The sequence below is a fragment of the Schistocerca nitens genome, chromosome 4 (genome assembly GCF_023898315.1).
Source record: "Schistocerca nitens isolate TAMUIC-IGC-003100 chromosome 4, iqSchNite1.1, whole genome shotgun sequence".
NCBI lineage: Eukaryota > Metazoa > Arthropoda > Insecta > Orthoptera > Acrididae > Schistocerca > Schistocerca nitens.
The window spans coordinates 533401804-533418869 of NC_064617.1; the positions used below are offsets into that span (position 1 = coordinate 533401804).

Sequence of the window (17066 nt, forward strand, 5' to 3'; positions counted from 1 at the left end):
ATGCATAATCAGTGATGTATTTTGTTTCAAAGATGGACAAACAAGCTATTAAGCAGGTGATCATAATGTTTTGGTTCATCTGTGTATGCTTTTTTCTCAAAATGCACAACAGCTTACTCCAGTGCTCGTGTTTAGATTTCTACCAGAAGTTTCATCTGAGCAATGTTCATAATATGAGCCCCACAGCAATTTTAATTTCAAGCAATAAGAGCAACACTAGTTCTTAATGGAGAGAAAAAATGTTCACATTTATGGAGTCAGGTGAAACACACACATTGGTTTTTACTGCCGTTGAGCTGGTCATCACATTCTCCTGTGTGGCAATGTTTCATTCCATCAAGTCTGCAAAAGGTTTAATAAATATCAAAGAGCCCTTAAATTATTTTATGACAAAGAAGAAAAATATTAACGAGAAACATTGGCTTTTATTGTCACAACAATAAAAATTCACTGAGTCTCCAAAGAAGGCAAATACACATATAAAAAGCTATCTTATTATATAAAAAAGATATTGCAAAGGCTAGAAAAGCTCATGCCAGTTGCAGTAGTAAAGCTGTAACTGTGAGATAAAAAGTTGTATACCAAAAGAAAATAATTTCAGAATTTCTGCAACTGGAAATAATGCATACAAAATTTGCAATATCCAATAGACAGGTTTAAAAAGTATCATCTCCCATTTTTTTTATCTTTTTGTATCATATGCAGTGGTTTATATGTCAAATATATTCTATACAGAGCTAGAATCATTTTGCCAGAGCAGTATATTTGTTAAAGTAGTTACTAAAAGTCTTACTTTCTTGCACTAACATCTAACAGCTTCAATTTAACTGAGTAACTTGAAATGTGATAAACATGAACATCTTGTTAACTTTCCACTAAAGCATTAGTTGTGTTCATTACACATTGCCAGTTGCATGATTTAACTGTACAATGACATTTGATAATGAATATATTAATAATTATGGCAATTTCCATAGCATTTAACAATACAGAAATGAATAACAAATTCCTGACTTCATCACAAGCACTACTGTAAACAAAGGAACACATAGTAGCATTAAATACTGTAGGGAGCATGCTGTAAATAGCGTTTAATACTTATCAGACAGTAATTCCTTAGGCTGTAAACCAAACAGTCCATTTTAGTTGATGATGGAATTGCAATATAGATACAGACAGTGACACTCAATTTGAGAAACTTCTACAGTACTTTAAAACGTTGATTTTATGAATGCACCTTTATACATATTACCAAAAGTAACCTTCAATGAGGGGCCACTTTTCCTCAGCTATAAATATTTCTAGAGGCTCAGAAAAGAACAACTAATGTTGACTACTTCCACTCCATCTTTAACTTCAACATTCTAAATGTGTTTAGGTGAAAGTGAAAATGAAAAGGATAGGATATAATGGACTATTTCACTCAAATGAAACAATCATCACATGTAACAAGAGAGAGAAATGGAGCAATAAATGAATGGAAAGAAAGCATTTTTAACATTATGTTTGTTTCTGCCTGATCCATAAGAGATAGAAACTTATGATTCTTCTAGAATAAATGTTCCGAAATGGTACCTCTTATTCCCTTTTGTATAAATAACATCAACCTTTTTATTCTAGCAAATAATATATTGTCAAGTGATGAATAGGTCACAGAACAATTGTTTTCATTCTGTATTGTTAAAGTACTTAACATGTGGGATACATGCAACTGCAATCCAAGCACAAAACCAAAAGAATATACTATATGGTGTAATTTCACACTACTAATTGATGTAATATACATACTATATTTTTTTAAAAAAAGAAAATGATACTGCCATTATGATACAACAGGCATTTAAGCATTAGAAAACATAACAATGCATACATTTATTTAAAGCTCTTTACACGAATGGCAATACTCTAAATATTCTGACATATCTCAAAGTCATCATGGAATATGATTTCAGTACACTTGCAAAACCTACTTCTGACTTCACATACAAGGTTCTGTTGACAAACGTTTGCTGAGAAATTTATGACTTAAAAGCTGACAATATAAAAAAGAATGCCCTATTAATGGGAATTATGAAGCATCATCTAGATCACGTAGTTAAAAGTTTTCAGAACCATATATTTCAAGACAACTTTATCAATGGATACTTGTAAGTAGTATCTCTGGAGCTACAAGACACTTCACAATTTCATTCATTATTGCTTTCTGTTACAGATAATAAAATTCACCTACTCTGATAAGCCATACAGTAGTGCAGTTTTTTTAAATCTAGACAATTTCCACCTAACTGGAAACTCACTTAACTTTGAAATAAGGTCATCAGCATATGATAAGCATATAAAACTCAAAAATAATTATCTAAATGCTGGGTTGAATAGTATACGTGGAAAAACTTCTATAATTTGTGATCAACATTCTGTATTAACTACATACATAGTTCAAGCACAGAAATGTTCCCACTCTGTCTGGCAGCTAATTACAATGGCCTTTCTACTTTACAAAATCACAAAAGAAATTATTTTATAACTAAGAATTGTAAATTTGCTACATATAATGACTAAACCATTATTTAGTGATCTCTAAACACTAAGTATTTCTGAACATATGTGACTAGCTAATACAGTCATAAAAAAATAAACATTAAATTATTTATTGGTATAACAACATAATACTGGTGCTAATTGATTGAAGACACATCCTTGTTGCCCAACAAAAAGAATTTGCAAAAACAGATAAAGCTGAATACTTTAATTCACCACAATCATTTTTCAAGAGAAGAGATGTTTGATGCAGCAACTGTAACCAAACATAACTCTTAAGGCACAGTGCTTTATAATACTGTACTGAAATATAGCCTGACAACTTTGATCAGCTGAAATACGGCGGGTTTATCTTTTATCAATGCAACATTAGGAACTCAAATGAGATATAATCCAGTACTATTCATACTGTACAAGGCACATTAACATGATGATGCAACAGGGATGAATACTTTATATATACCTTTGAAAATCATACCTCATATGACATGGTAACTCAAATCCCATAAATTCAGCACTCATTATATAACTTCAGCTCTCATATGTAACACATATTACTCTCAACAAGCAAAAGAAATATTTTACATTATTCTTACAATTTACAGTATTACAGAAACCATCTGAGATTACAGAAGTTTGTGTCATCATTTAAAAATAGATACGCACAACACAAGTGCGTAGAAAATCTCCTTACATATTATTTTAGGAAATGTTCTTTAAGAACTACCATTTATCAGTGTCTGTGAAGATTATCCAACACCAAACATGTTTTTATCAGAATTATTGATGTTAAATGATAAAATATAGTTTGACTGTAGCACCTGCTTTGCTCTTAAAATTCAAAACCTCAGAGAACAGATCTTACATATACAAATAGTGGAATGATATTAAATTATGGCAGAATATGATATTATGTATCTGTAGAATTGTGGTGTACCAAACATTAGATTCTTAGCTTTCCAGGCCTCTAAAAACTTCATTTCATATAGATGCAAACAGGGAACAAAACAACTACTGCTGATATCTTTCATTGAAAACTGACAAACAATGATTGAGATGACGAGTATTGCACTAAGTGCATAAACAGCACAGTGGAAAATTATTTACATCTGGTTAACATTTCAATGGAAAATCCTGGATAGCAAATATCACAAGACAAGGCAACTATTCATTATGTAATGGAAGTTATGATGAGCAAACAGGAAACTGCTTCCACACACACACACACACACACACACACACACACACACACACACACACACACACACACGGGGGGGGGGAATGTACAGCAGTCATCACTTTCTGATTATCTATGTGTTGGCAATTGCTTCCTTTGTACAGTGAGCTGTCTGCTTATGTCACTCATTTCACTGAGTATTGCAACTCATAATGCCATATGAAGTATTAAGACGTGGAGTAACTACGGATGTAATAGCATCCCACTTTGAAATGTAAAACACATGGCACTAAAAGGTAAGTTCTTTATCTGACTGCACTGAAGCAATGAGGCAAAATTCACACTTGATTTTCTCTTAAGATAATTACAAAATAATACTTTTCAATGATGAAAGCAGACACACAAAGGAAAAAAATACTTTCAGCACTTATTTGTAGTCAAGAAAATATCCCACTGATTTTACAAGGAAGTTTAAAATACTGGCATCAATAAAGATAGGTAGCTCAAAATTTAATTTGCTTCTGATACAAATAAATAGTTTTAAACACAAAGCTTGCTCCCCTTTATATCAAAATAGTCAAGACATGTGAGAAAGTAGCAGTAAAGCAGATGCTACTACAATTGCTTGTGGTGCCTTGCCCTAGAAAGTTTTCTTGTTTATAAATTTACTTACACTGACAGTTTAAAACATGTCAGAGAATGTTACTGCATAATGTTTCAGTTCCTTTTACTTCCTTTTAATAACTTTTTCAATTTAAAAACACACACATTTTTGTTTTTTGTAACATCAGACATAATGTATGCATACAATTTACACAAATTAGCTCTCAAAATTTGTGTTATAAACAAAAAATGATATAAGAAAACCCCAAAACATTGCATTGGAACAAATATTTTAAATTGGTTAAAATAAATGTTAAAGGTCCAGCCAGAATGAGTGTTAAGGTGTCTTAAAAACATTTTCATCTTACCACTTCTTCTATTCCTCTCCCTCTTTTTGGTAATTATTAGTTAAGACTTTCTTCTCTTGCTGCAAATATCAACATCATTCTGTTTTAAATTAATTTCAATGACACTGTCTGTGATTTACAGAGTTCATTGTTTATGTTAAGAAGGGGAACTGTTAGGAAAACAGTACACAACACTTCCTAGTGATGTGTGTGTGTGTGTATTAATGACATACTACCACAGATAAAGTTAAAGTACTCATACTTTCTGCAGAAAAGAAATCAAATTTTTGTAACTCTGATCTTCTCTATTTGATTATATTTCTGATGACGGTGATGTATGTTTCTCCTCTGCCTATGACATTATTCAAGTACTTTTCATTCAATATAACAGCCCTCTCTCTATCAGAAACACAAATGGGCATTTCCACCAACTGGCAGGTGTGCATCAATTGTATATGAAGCATGTGTGAAATGCAAAATCCTTTGAAAACTCAAATGACACAATCAGGTTTTTGTGTCAGGGCAATAATAATACTACTGAAGAAAAAAGAAGGAGAGAAAACTAAGTTTACCATAAACTAAGTTCTGGCATCAGCAACTAAATAAAAAAAAATTAATCTGTAAAGGATTATTGGTTATGCAAATATGAGGTTCTGATACTGCAATTATGTGCATGCTCATGTAACACAGGAGGCTGTTAGCAGCAGCAGTAGCAGATGAACAGCATGGAATAAACAAAGAATAATTCCCAAATAAAATTTTGTTTAAGAAACAAAATTAATGTGGGTTCTCATAACTTCATAATACTTCCATGTGGTACAATTTGGCATAGCATCACTGTATAAAGACTGACTTAGAGATGCAAGAAATAGCATTAATATCTAAGTCTCATCACATGTTGTAGTAACAGAAAACTTACTTTCCTTACTTTCTGATTATCAGTATGTTGTATAGCACAGGAATGAATACTGTTGGGGTTTGACTTAGAACGTCAAACACAGGAATCATTAACTATATGTATAGGAAGAATCAATCAGCCTCCTCTTAACAGTAATTGTGGCCCAGCACTGATAAGCTGAATGGAGATATCCAAATTAACTTGTTCTCTTGTGCATGATTATGATATTAGAATGCTGCATATAAAATCTCATTTCATTCATTCCAGCTGTGGCAGTTTCTCCAAGTTAGTTGTTTATGAAGACCATGTTAAAATAACAAAATGATCATCCATTACAAAAGCACCAAAAATATAAGCTGAGGTCATAATGATATGGTGGCCTATGCACAAGCATCAGGATTGTATTTGGATTTCTGGAGGATGTACAAGAAAGTAGTTTAATTCAGTGACAGTACTTCAAAGTAGATGAGTGTACAAGTTAATAAAGACAATCAAGAATACTTTCTTCTTTTTCCATTACACTGTGCAGCGAATAGACTCCATAATTATACTTCACCATGAAAGATTTAATTTGTGAAAAATATTTGGCATTTAAATGATACATGGTACCAAATTCATTGCAAGTTAACATTTACGTCATCACCTCTCAACCACTGACTGCACTTACTTCTCCACATCTCCCTTTTAAAAGGAAAACTTCCATATGATCTTTACCTTTAACATAAACTGAACCTCTCGGTTCAAATTCATATCGTTCTGACAATATGGGCAAACAAGCTCCACCAACTTGAATTCTACCACGAATACCTGTTGAATCCATTCGACTAGCAATGTTAACAGCATCTCCCCAAATATCATAATACAGTTTCTTTGTTCCTATGACACCAGCTGTTACATCACCAAAATTATAACCCACTCGCAAAACTAAATTGAATTCTAATAAATTACGGTTGAAATCATCAATTACTTTTTGCATAGCTATAGCGAACTCCATTAATTCAAACAAATGTTGATTTGGATGCTGACTTTGTCTACGTACACCTGGATTCAGACCTGATGCTGCCATAAAAGTGCTTCCTATAGTTTTGATTTTTTCTACATTTCGAAATTCTGGTTTCGTTAATAATTCATCAAAGTCTCCAATCAGTTCATTAAGAACTCTCAAATATTCTTTTCCTCCAAGATAAGATTCATCATACATTTCATTGAAGTTTACAATAGAAGCAAATATTATACCAACATCATGATGGTTTTCAGAATACTTGGCAGTGTTCTTTAACTGATCTGCCACATGCTTCGGAATAATATTATGCAAGAGTAAATCTGCCTGATTTTTCATGTTCTGAACCCTTGCCTTATCTCTTGCAGCTACTACATTTCCATGAAAACTCAATCTGTAACTTATCTCAAATTCACGATTCAAAAACCAAACTAATATGAGTAACATTAAAACATCTAGAAAAATTTCTCCATGATACAAATTATTTATGTGATATACATGTTCATATAGAAATGCTTCAGGTTTTCTGGAAATGTTTACTTCTTTTGTACTCAACTCAGAAGCAGCAATTCCATTATGCATGGAGTTCCTAACAGCTAATTTTATTTGGCCATTCCAATTATAAATACTTTCATTACTGGCATTTACACTTCTAAGCCATGATGAAAAATTGCTTGGTATGTTAATAAAAAATGGGCAAGTGTGACTAGCTATTAATGCAACGTAGCAAACTCCGGCAAGTGTGGCCAAGCAACTTTTCATCCAGCAATTTAGTTGGGTAAAGTTACAAAAGTGAACCAGACTGACAAATAACAAGTAACTATAATAAAAGTCTGCATTTGAAGCTTCTTCAAAATTTAAACATACAAAATTTACTAGAACAGAAATGACAGGCAAGCTCACAAGGACAGCCCCAATAAAATGCCATGGGTACCAGCTTGAGAAAATTTTCAAGAGTCTTTTGGAGATCCTTTTTCCAATTAAACTCACATGTCTTGCTGCAACCAGTTGACTGATACAAAGAAACACTGCTATGAGTTGCACTGTTGTTGCTCCCACACAAATAGAAATCCAAGCAACTGTGGGCCTGTATAACAGGAAAAGAGAAACTGTGATTGCAAGATAAACTAATGCAGATATGAGAATGTCAAAGTATGTATTATATCTTGAAGTAGCTAAAGTTGGAGGAGAATCAGCAGTCTTGTCAGTCACACGATGAGCATTAGCTCTATATTCTTTTTCCATTTCCTTCTGCCGAAAAAACAATGTGAAACCACGTAGAGGCGGCTTTACAAAATAGCTTCGCTGTGATGTAGCGCTGTCCTGCACACATTTTATCAACTGTAGATCTGACTGCTTTCGAAGATTTTGGAAACACATTCCCAAGTTATCTGCTAATGGTGGTGGCAACTGAACTGGTCTCCGATCTGGATCTAGAAAAGAAGAGAGACGTAACAGTACCTTGTTTAAAAACAGACTAATCCAAAACAACAATGACAATTTTCTGGGTCTCAAATATTCAGCACAAATAACTTGATTTTTAATGAATCTGGTATACTGTGAATCATTCTCAACATTTTATTGTGTCACTACAGTGCTGCAAATGGTGCTGAATACCTGAAAAAATGTCTTTCTAGAGGGATGTACTATTATTTTTGACATACATAATACAAATTTGAGTTCTTATCTCAAAAAAAGTGATCAAACTCTTTCAGAGTGAAATCAAAACCTGATAAAAAGCTAGCACCATCATCAATTGTCAACTAATTCTACCATTGCACAAATGTCAATTAAGAGATTTGAGGAAGGCACAATAAAATTTTTATGCAAGAAAAGAAATGTAAAAGTGTAACTTTGCAATTGTTACGTAATTATTTCCCTATCACACAAAATTCAGTTGCTTTATAGTTATCAGAAAGGAATGGTAATTTTCAACATTATACTAACAATGATCACAAATTACTGGACACCAACAACATTTTTAGCAGGAAATGCATATAGTTGAATAATAATCCAACAGAGCTGTTTTTATATATTTTATTTGCTGACACCAGATTGGTGCAACAGCTCATTCTCAAGTGGTACCTGTATTGAATTAAACGATTATCACTGCATATAGCACAACATACGCATGTAAATGTATAAGTTTTGTTTGTTTTACAATATTTATTGATGTCATGTATTCTTAGCCCTTTAGCTGTTGTGGGATTTATACAAGACCTGCTATGCCATTCCCCAGGTACTGTGGAAGCGTATACGCGTGCTGCTTGGATTTTTCTACAGATTTATGGATGTCTGAGAGCACCCTGAGCCACCGATCTCTCACTGCTGCGGATGAGGTAGTTTCACAAATAAAAAAGTTGTGAGTGTTTATAACACAATATATGTGCCTCACTGTGTGCTATCTTTTGCAGGAAACCTTGTTATGGTATCTTGAATTTTTTATGTGATATGATGATTGTTATGACCATATGATTTGCGATGCACAGGGACATGTATGAGTGCATCACTCTTGATGTCCTTCAGATATAAAACCCAATAACATGTGAACGAAATGAGATATCTTCTGCTCACAATTTTAAATAATATTTCAATATGTTATCTACATTTCATTCACTGCAATGTATGAGCTAAAAATCACCCATAAGCAAAGTTACACAATGCATTTTTACCTCTTTAATATTTCATGCAATGTTTTACTTAACTTGATGCAGCACAGTAAGTATGATGGATAATGAAAAGAAATTCAGTTCCTTATCCAGTGAAGATATCAGATATTGTTTTGAAAAATCAGATGGTAAGTATTTCATATCAGCCAGAACGCCATCTCTCAGCATAGGAACCAGCATTTAACTAGCAGTACAGCCATAAGAAAAGCAGCCTAAGCATGGAATGCAAAGAGCTCACCTGCAGCAGTGAAAGGTTTAAACATTATTTTTCAGATATAATCTTCTTTTACCAATGTCTATCATTCTAGGATGTTGAAGGGTCAGCAACTTGTGATACTATTTCAATACGACAATCCACCAAAGAGCCAAAGTTGTAAAATATGATGGATGATTTGAAAATGGGTTATGAATAAAAACCCAAAACTAGCCATCATCTAATAATAAAAAGAGCTATTTTACAACTTTGGCTGTTTGTCATACTGAAGTAATAATCTTTTGTTTAAAAAAATAATTTAATTGGATAGATAAAAAACCTACTCACTAAGTGGCAGCAGAACACGCACATAAAAGACAATTGTAATTGGCAAGCTTTCAGAGCCAGTGCCAGTGGCTCCTTCTTCAGGCAGAAGGGTTGAGGCAGAAGGAAGAGGACTGGAGAGGTCTAGGAAAAGTGGAAGATTTCGGGGAAAGTTACCCAGAACCACAGGTCAGGGGAGACTTACCGCAAGGAATGAGAAGGAGATTCTTTCCTTCTAATCCCATGTGGTAAGTCTCCCCAAACAGCAGTTGTGGGTGACTTGCCTGAAATCTACCCCTTTCCCTAGATCTCTCCACTCCTTTTCCTTCTTCCTTCCCCTTCAACCCTTCTGCCTGAAGGAGGAGCCACTCGCTCTGAAAGCTTGCCAATTACAACTGTATTTTATGTGTGCCTTATTTTGTTTTGTATTATTTGCACATGTCTGTTTACAGTGTCAATTCAAGTGTCAGAGATATTTATGTTTTTAAATTTATATCTTTGACAAAAATCAATTTCTATCGTATGCAAAATTTAGGACTGCCTCTTAGGTTTCGAATTATCTACAACAGTTAAAAATTTTGTCAGAGTTCTCAATATATTGTCAAATTTCTCAATATATTGTTTGAGTAGATTGAAAAATCAGCTAACCACTTGCAAATAAAGGTTTATTATCTCTTGACCATGGGTTCAATATTTGTAAAAATATCTTCTTCAGAAGCATTGGTCCTAAAAATGTGTACACCAGTTACAAAATAATTTTTACAAACATAATAAAATGTTAATAGAAAAATATTTGGGAAGTAAATGTACTCACTTATTACATCACATGATGCCACAATAGATTAGATGAAGATGAGCGGCTCTTGTCATAAACGAAGTTAATGAAACAAGAGTTATTGCAAGCCATGGCTTTAGATAGCACCAGGTCACATGTATTGTGCTTCAGAAAGACTACTCATTAGTAAATGTCCTCAGGTAGAGGCTCTCATCAACATGTAAATGTAATAGGCATCACAAGATAAAATAAATGCGTAAGCTACATGTACCTTATGTCAGAAACTAAGGCCAACTGCTACAATTATACAGCCCCAAAAGACCACGAAAAATTGGGCTACAGAGGATGCTTAACACATGTGCGTAAGAACTGCACCTTAGTTGTGTTGACAACAGCCTTTTATAATAAAGTACGAATGAAATTTCCTCTACAAGGCTGTTGAAAATATAATAAATTTACAGGTGTACATAAAGTATAAAATTATTGATACATTTGCTGACAGAGTAATATTATACATAAATTCAGTGTGCACAAGGTAGAGTTCTGTTTGCAAAAGACCACTGTCACAAATAAAATGGGGAAAGAAGAGAAAACATAAGTTAAAATAACGTCAATAATAGGAAAAAAATTCTGCTTAAGCGATAAGAAAAATGGGAAAGCAGTGGGCACTATATACATGTGTGAAAGCACTGCGTCTTGCTGGTGTTAAGTAACATAATTTTAAATTAAAGTGATTTGACAATTTCTTATAGAAGACCATTGAAAAATGCAACAATTTTAGAAGTATACACTAAATATAAAATCCATAAAACATTTATGTAGCACAGTGATACTGCACGGTGCTTTAGTGTGCAGCATTTAATGTATACTTCTAAAATTGTTGCATTTGTTAGTGGCCTTCTATAAGAAAGTGTCATAATGCTTTAATGGAAAATTATGCTACTTTTTTAACACCAGCAAGACACAGTGCTTATGTGCATGTACATAGTGCCAACTGCGTTCCCATTTTTCTTATTGCATAAGCTTCCGTAGTGTTAAGAAGAAGTTTTTTCCTATTGGTGAGGTTGTTTTACCTTATATTTACTCTTCTTTCCCCCTGCATTTGTAACAGTGATCTTTTGTAAACAGAAATCTACCTTCTGCATGTTGAATTTATGTATAATTTTACTGTGTCAACAAACACATTAATAATTTTATACATAATGTACACCTGTAAATTTATTATGTTTTTAACGGCCTTGTACAGAAAATTTCATTCGTACTTTAATGGCTTTAGTCTGTGGAATAAGGTACATGAAGCTTACGCAAATATTTTATCTTGTGACACCTATTACATTTACATCTAAAAACAAAGATGATGTAACTTACCAAACGAAAGCATTGGTACACTGATAGACACACAAACACACACACAAAATTCAAGCTTTCGCAACCCTCGGTTGCTTCATCAGGAAAGAGGGAAGGAGAGGGAAAGACGAAAGGATGTGGGTTTTAAGGGAGAGGGTAAGGAGTCATTCCAATCCCGGGAGCGGAAAGACTTACCTTAGGAGGAAAAAAGGACAGGTATACACTCGCACACACACATATATCCATCCGCACATATATCCATCCGCACATATACAGACGCAAGCAGATCATATAATGTAAGTAAAAATCATAATAGAACCAAACACCATATACAAACACACACACACACACACACACACACACATACAATGCTGATAACAGTTTGATTGTATTTAGGTACTGCTTGAGAATGAGAATGACCCATTGCTTGAAACTAGTATCAGCAAATTAAATACCTGAAAAACAAGCAGCTTTAGTGGATTGGATTATTATTGAACAGTATGCCTTTCATACAGTTTGTTGAGGCTGCAGAACAGTGTATAAAGAAATGTTCACAATATTTTTAATGTCTTATTAATTGTCATGTAATTAATGTGGTAAAAAATCAAGTTATGACTTCTGAAATGTATGTTAGAGAATTAACTAAATTACTGTCTGAGATTTATTGAACCATCTGACCAAAAGATAAAAATCTTCTGAGTAATTCATTCTTCATCACATTAAAACCTACAAAAATGCATTACACTTGTCTGTGCTCACTTATGATAATCAATAGTTTTACATTAAATCTGTCCTCTCGGCAGAACATACAATCTACTCTGTTAAAAAGTAAGTAATTAAACAGCTATACAACAATTATGACAAATTTGTGCATCATGCTGGCAGATGAAAAGGTCTTCTGTATGAATGAGAGCAAGATTACTTAAGTCTCATAGCTGGAGTAGCCTGAAGGAAATATGCATGCATGGTTTGTTATTTTTAAAGACCATAGATGCTTGTTCCTGAGCGGAAACACTCTTCCAATTATAAATTCATCGATTTCTAAATTCAACTACAAGCTTGTGCCTTAAAAGGAGATGGCTGCTATATCAGTTTGTTTGTTTGATTATAACATGTCCAACAGAGTGAGGAATGTTACTATCTTCCCCTACTTTTGTAATATTTGGCTTTTTAATTCTTGTTTTCTGTGGGTGGAAATGCAGGGTGTCCGGGCTAGAGCTATACACAATCAAATGCTTATAATGAAAGAATTCGACAGTTTATGTTGTTGGGTAAATATGCAATCAATAGACACTCTGCAAGATGTGATCCTTACCATTTCAAGAACAGCACAGAGTCATATGGCGCATACGCACAAACGATTACTGTGTAGCTGACAGACATCCTCCTGATGGTCAAAAAGGATTAAAATCTGTAACACATGTTCACAGGCGTGCAAGAAGAGAATGGAACTTGGATCTTCCCCCATGTAAATCCATTTATCAGTGGGACAGAAACCTTCAAGAAATGGAAAGTTTGATTTCAATTGCTGGAAAACATGCTAAAATGCTTGTGAGTGAAGAGATTGTGGAACATGTATGCTAAGCATTTGCTAGAAGCCCAGGTAAATCCATTAGACAAGCTAGTAGAGAACAAGACCTCTCCCATTTTATGGTTCATGACACTGTGCAGCACAAGCCTCTCTCCAGATGTGTACTTACAGACTCCAACTTTTGCATCACATTAAGCCTGAAGATCACTGCAGATGATGTGATTTTGGTGTTGACATGGCGCATCACATAAATTAAAACAATGACTATCTCAATGCAGTGCTGTTCAGTGAGGAATCTACCATCCATATCTGTGGCAAAGTTAACCAGCATAACTGTCAAATATGGGGAAGTGAGACTCCAGGAGAAGTGACTGAATACAAAAGGGGCACACCGAAAGTTAATGTGTGACTCATCCATTTTTTTATGGAGTGACAGGACACATCTATCTCGACATGTTGGTGAACTATGTAGTTACACAGATTCCTCCCATGATGTGACGAATGGTCTATGTAGCAGTAATAACTATTAACTTTGTTGTTTTGTTCCAAGATTAAGGAGTTTAACATCATATTCCAGTCAGATGATACCCCACCCCACAATATTGGGGATGTTAGTGTATTTCTAAATGAGGCATTTCCTGAAAAATGGATTGGAGGGGGGGGGGGTCCCCCATACCTGCCCCCCCTCCCCCCCTTAGGCTCATAAGCCGACTCTGATAGATTTCAGTTCACTGAGACATTGTTTACAAATCAAAGGTTCGAGCTCTGGTAGATTTGAGACAATGGATCTATGCTACAGTAGAGAACATGACATCTGACATGCTTATGAACATGTGGTGAGAAGTGGAGTATTGTTTCGACATCTGTAAGCTACAAATGATACTCGCATTGAATTGTACCAACATGCAAAAAAATGTCTGATCTTCTGTGCAAAATGTTGGACAAGTAAAGTTATAACCTTAACAGGTATGAAATACAGACAAATGTTTTTGTATACCTCTATCCCAGACACACTGTATGTGTTGAATCAATTCTGAGAGCATTTAAGAGAATAAGATATGAGAATGTTCTTCCCGCAACAATACTTAAAGTGCTAGTCTACTATATTCAGGGTTACATACAACTCTTCACATTACATATTGGCTTTATTAGGAAATTGAATCATATCAACAAGATCAGGGAAACTAATTGCATTCCCAGTTCAAAATATTGTAAAATGAGGATCTAAAATTAAAAGTGGAACTGCCTATCAAATTGAAATTAATAATGGATTCATCAGGAGTCCAACCTTGATGTAAAATATAGTCAACATCATCATTACTGAAAGACTGATTTTTGTACAAACTGCACTGGGCATCTGTATGCAAACAACTATTGTTAAGTTGTCCAATGGCTTGAAACGTGCACCTGCTGCTAAGATATGGAATAAATGTTATATGCTTGTTGAACTTTGAGGAACTGCTGCACACATTAAATTGATGGTTCCCTACCAGCAATGAAGAGGTTAGGAAGAGGGCTAATCATCAGTGCATTTGTGACCAATCTATTATGTTGATGTTTCCTGATAAGAGCAAATGACTTTAAACTGTCAGCTACATCATCTTACGTTTGAAGCTGAGCTAGAAAAATTTTCCTTTTAATACAATTAAGTGGTCTGATGGCTACAATAACAAGTTGGTTAGCATTGTCTGCGTAACTGAAAGGAGATTTTTATAGCGAATTTTTCAAGTAACACAGGTGTTAATCTTATGCCTGTTACTGCCCTTGCTGTATTCCATTGATGTTTCATTGCTTGCTTGGTTGGTTTAATGTGTCTGAAGTGTTCCACAACTCTGTCCTAGTGTTTTTCGATAAAATGATCAGAGATAAGTGTGATAATATATCTGCTAGGATCAGGGTCAGTTTAAGACCCATGCGACAAAAGCTGCTGCTAGGGGTGGAAAGCTGAGTGGGGCACCAGTGGCACCACAGAGCTGTAAGATTTACATACAGGATATATTGCAATTAGTAGCAGCTGCTTGGGGCACCAAGCTGAGTGGCCCAAGTGCAAGTGCATATCACAATTAATAATGCAAACTGACACAGGTGAAATTGTACAAGGGAAAAAAGGAGGGGGGGGGGATGTTAAGTTGCTTGTGTGGAAAATGTTCCTGAAATAGCCCTGTCTAGACTATATCTAAAATGAGGACTCTTGACCCTATATTTGCCAGTACATAAAATGCAGATTCTTAAAGTGTGGCAATCTGTAACTGGGATGACGCAATCATAACAAACTGCTGAGTCTACTTACTGTAGCTCCAGAAGTTGGAACAGCCTTGGTGAAAGCTTAGTGGGTGAAGTAGTCAGTGCCAACTTATCCACTCTCATTTGACAACTTTGGGAACCTTCACAGGAGGTCGATTCAGATGTGGTAGAAGGGTGCTGCTACAGACGAGATTGGTACCAGATGGCAAGGAGGTAATTGCGGCAAATGCTTATGTCACTGGCATTCCTAACAGTGGCTCACATAGTGTCTAACATATTGGTACAGACCAAACCAGTGATACCTGCATCTGATTCTGTCTACAGCTTTCACAATGTGGCATAGCCCGAAACATTATTTATGTACAACTGTGTCATTCCCAAGATACAAAGGAATTGAAGACATTAGCTGCTAACAGGCATTGATTTATATCAAGGGGGAAAGTTCAGGAAAGAAAGAACAGATGTCATATATATTTGTCATTTCCCCATGATTTTATGCTCTGTTCATCAATCAATTGTTCAACCACAACATGGACTTGCTGCCAGTTGTCACTATACACTTTCTTCAGTTTGGCATGGACTTTTGTCCCAGATATTGAGGCTTTCTTCAATGTTCTTGAATCACAGCTCCCAGTGCCACCTAAGCAACAGTACACATTTGCTGAACACATAACATCATCCCCTTGTTGTATTTAATGACTCAGTCGAATCCTTTCAGCCAGTTTGTCAGGTTGTAACCAACATCTCTGGAAAACACTGAAGAATGCCTTATGTGCAGCTGACTCATTGCTGTTTTGGAATACGTACATCTCCTGAATGTAAGTATCTTAGGAACAATGTACCACTTGTATTCCAGTTCCAGTTCGCGAAGGTGATGTATTTTATGTTGTCTAATTGGAGCCCTGGTAACGAAGTTTTTTTTGAAGTCTTTAATCAGATGTTGACAGATATATTCTTGATGTTCATCAATGTTGAAAAGAGAGAGTACCTCTGATGTTATTCTCAACTGGAAACTTTTCAATGGTCAGAGATCATTACACAGGGTGCTCTGTGTTTCAAAATTATATCTTTTACAATGGTCTTTGCAATTTACTGAGCTTCAGTTTCCTGTCCATGCTGACGATGATTTTTACATTGTCTACTTGGAGCCACAGTTATGTAGTTTTTCTGAAGTCTTTAATAAGATGTTGGCAGAGACTTACAATGAGAGAGACTCAGTCGAGGCAACCTCCCTGAACACACATTAAAAACTCACTCCTTAATAATTTAAAAATCACGCTGAACAGTTCATACAGCATTCATTTTATCAGCTTTTAGAATACAGCACAGGTGCTGGGAATGAAAGTGGAGGATACGTTTGGATGGGTGCATGACAGCAAGGTCTTCAGTGCCTATGTAAAAACTGCTTGAGGTAAGTGTC

At 34.9% G+C, this 17066-nt stretch overlaps 1 protein-coding gene across 1 annotated transcript in view; it reads right to left on the minus strand.

The window, feature by feature from the left end:
- Positions 1–480: 480 nt before the first annotated feature.
- Positions 481–17066, minus strand: part of LOC126251733 (adenylate cyclase type 9) — a 177943-nt gene continuing 161357 nt past the window's right edge. The window contains exon 9 of the mRNA XM_049952339.1: positions 481–7996. Within this exon, the coding sequence (XP_049808296.1) occupies positions 6210–7996 (1787 nt within the window). The 3' untranslated portion in view covers positions 481–6209. The remainder of the gene's footprint in view (positions 7997–17066) is intronic.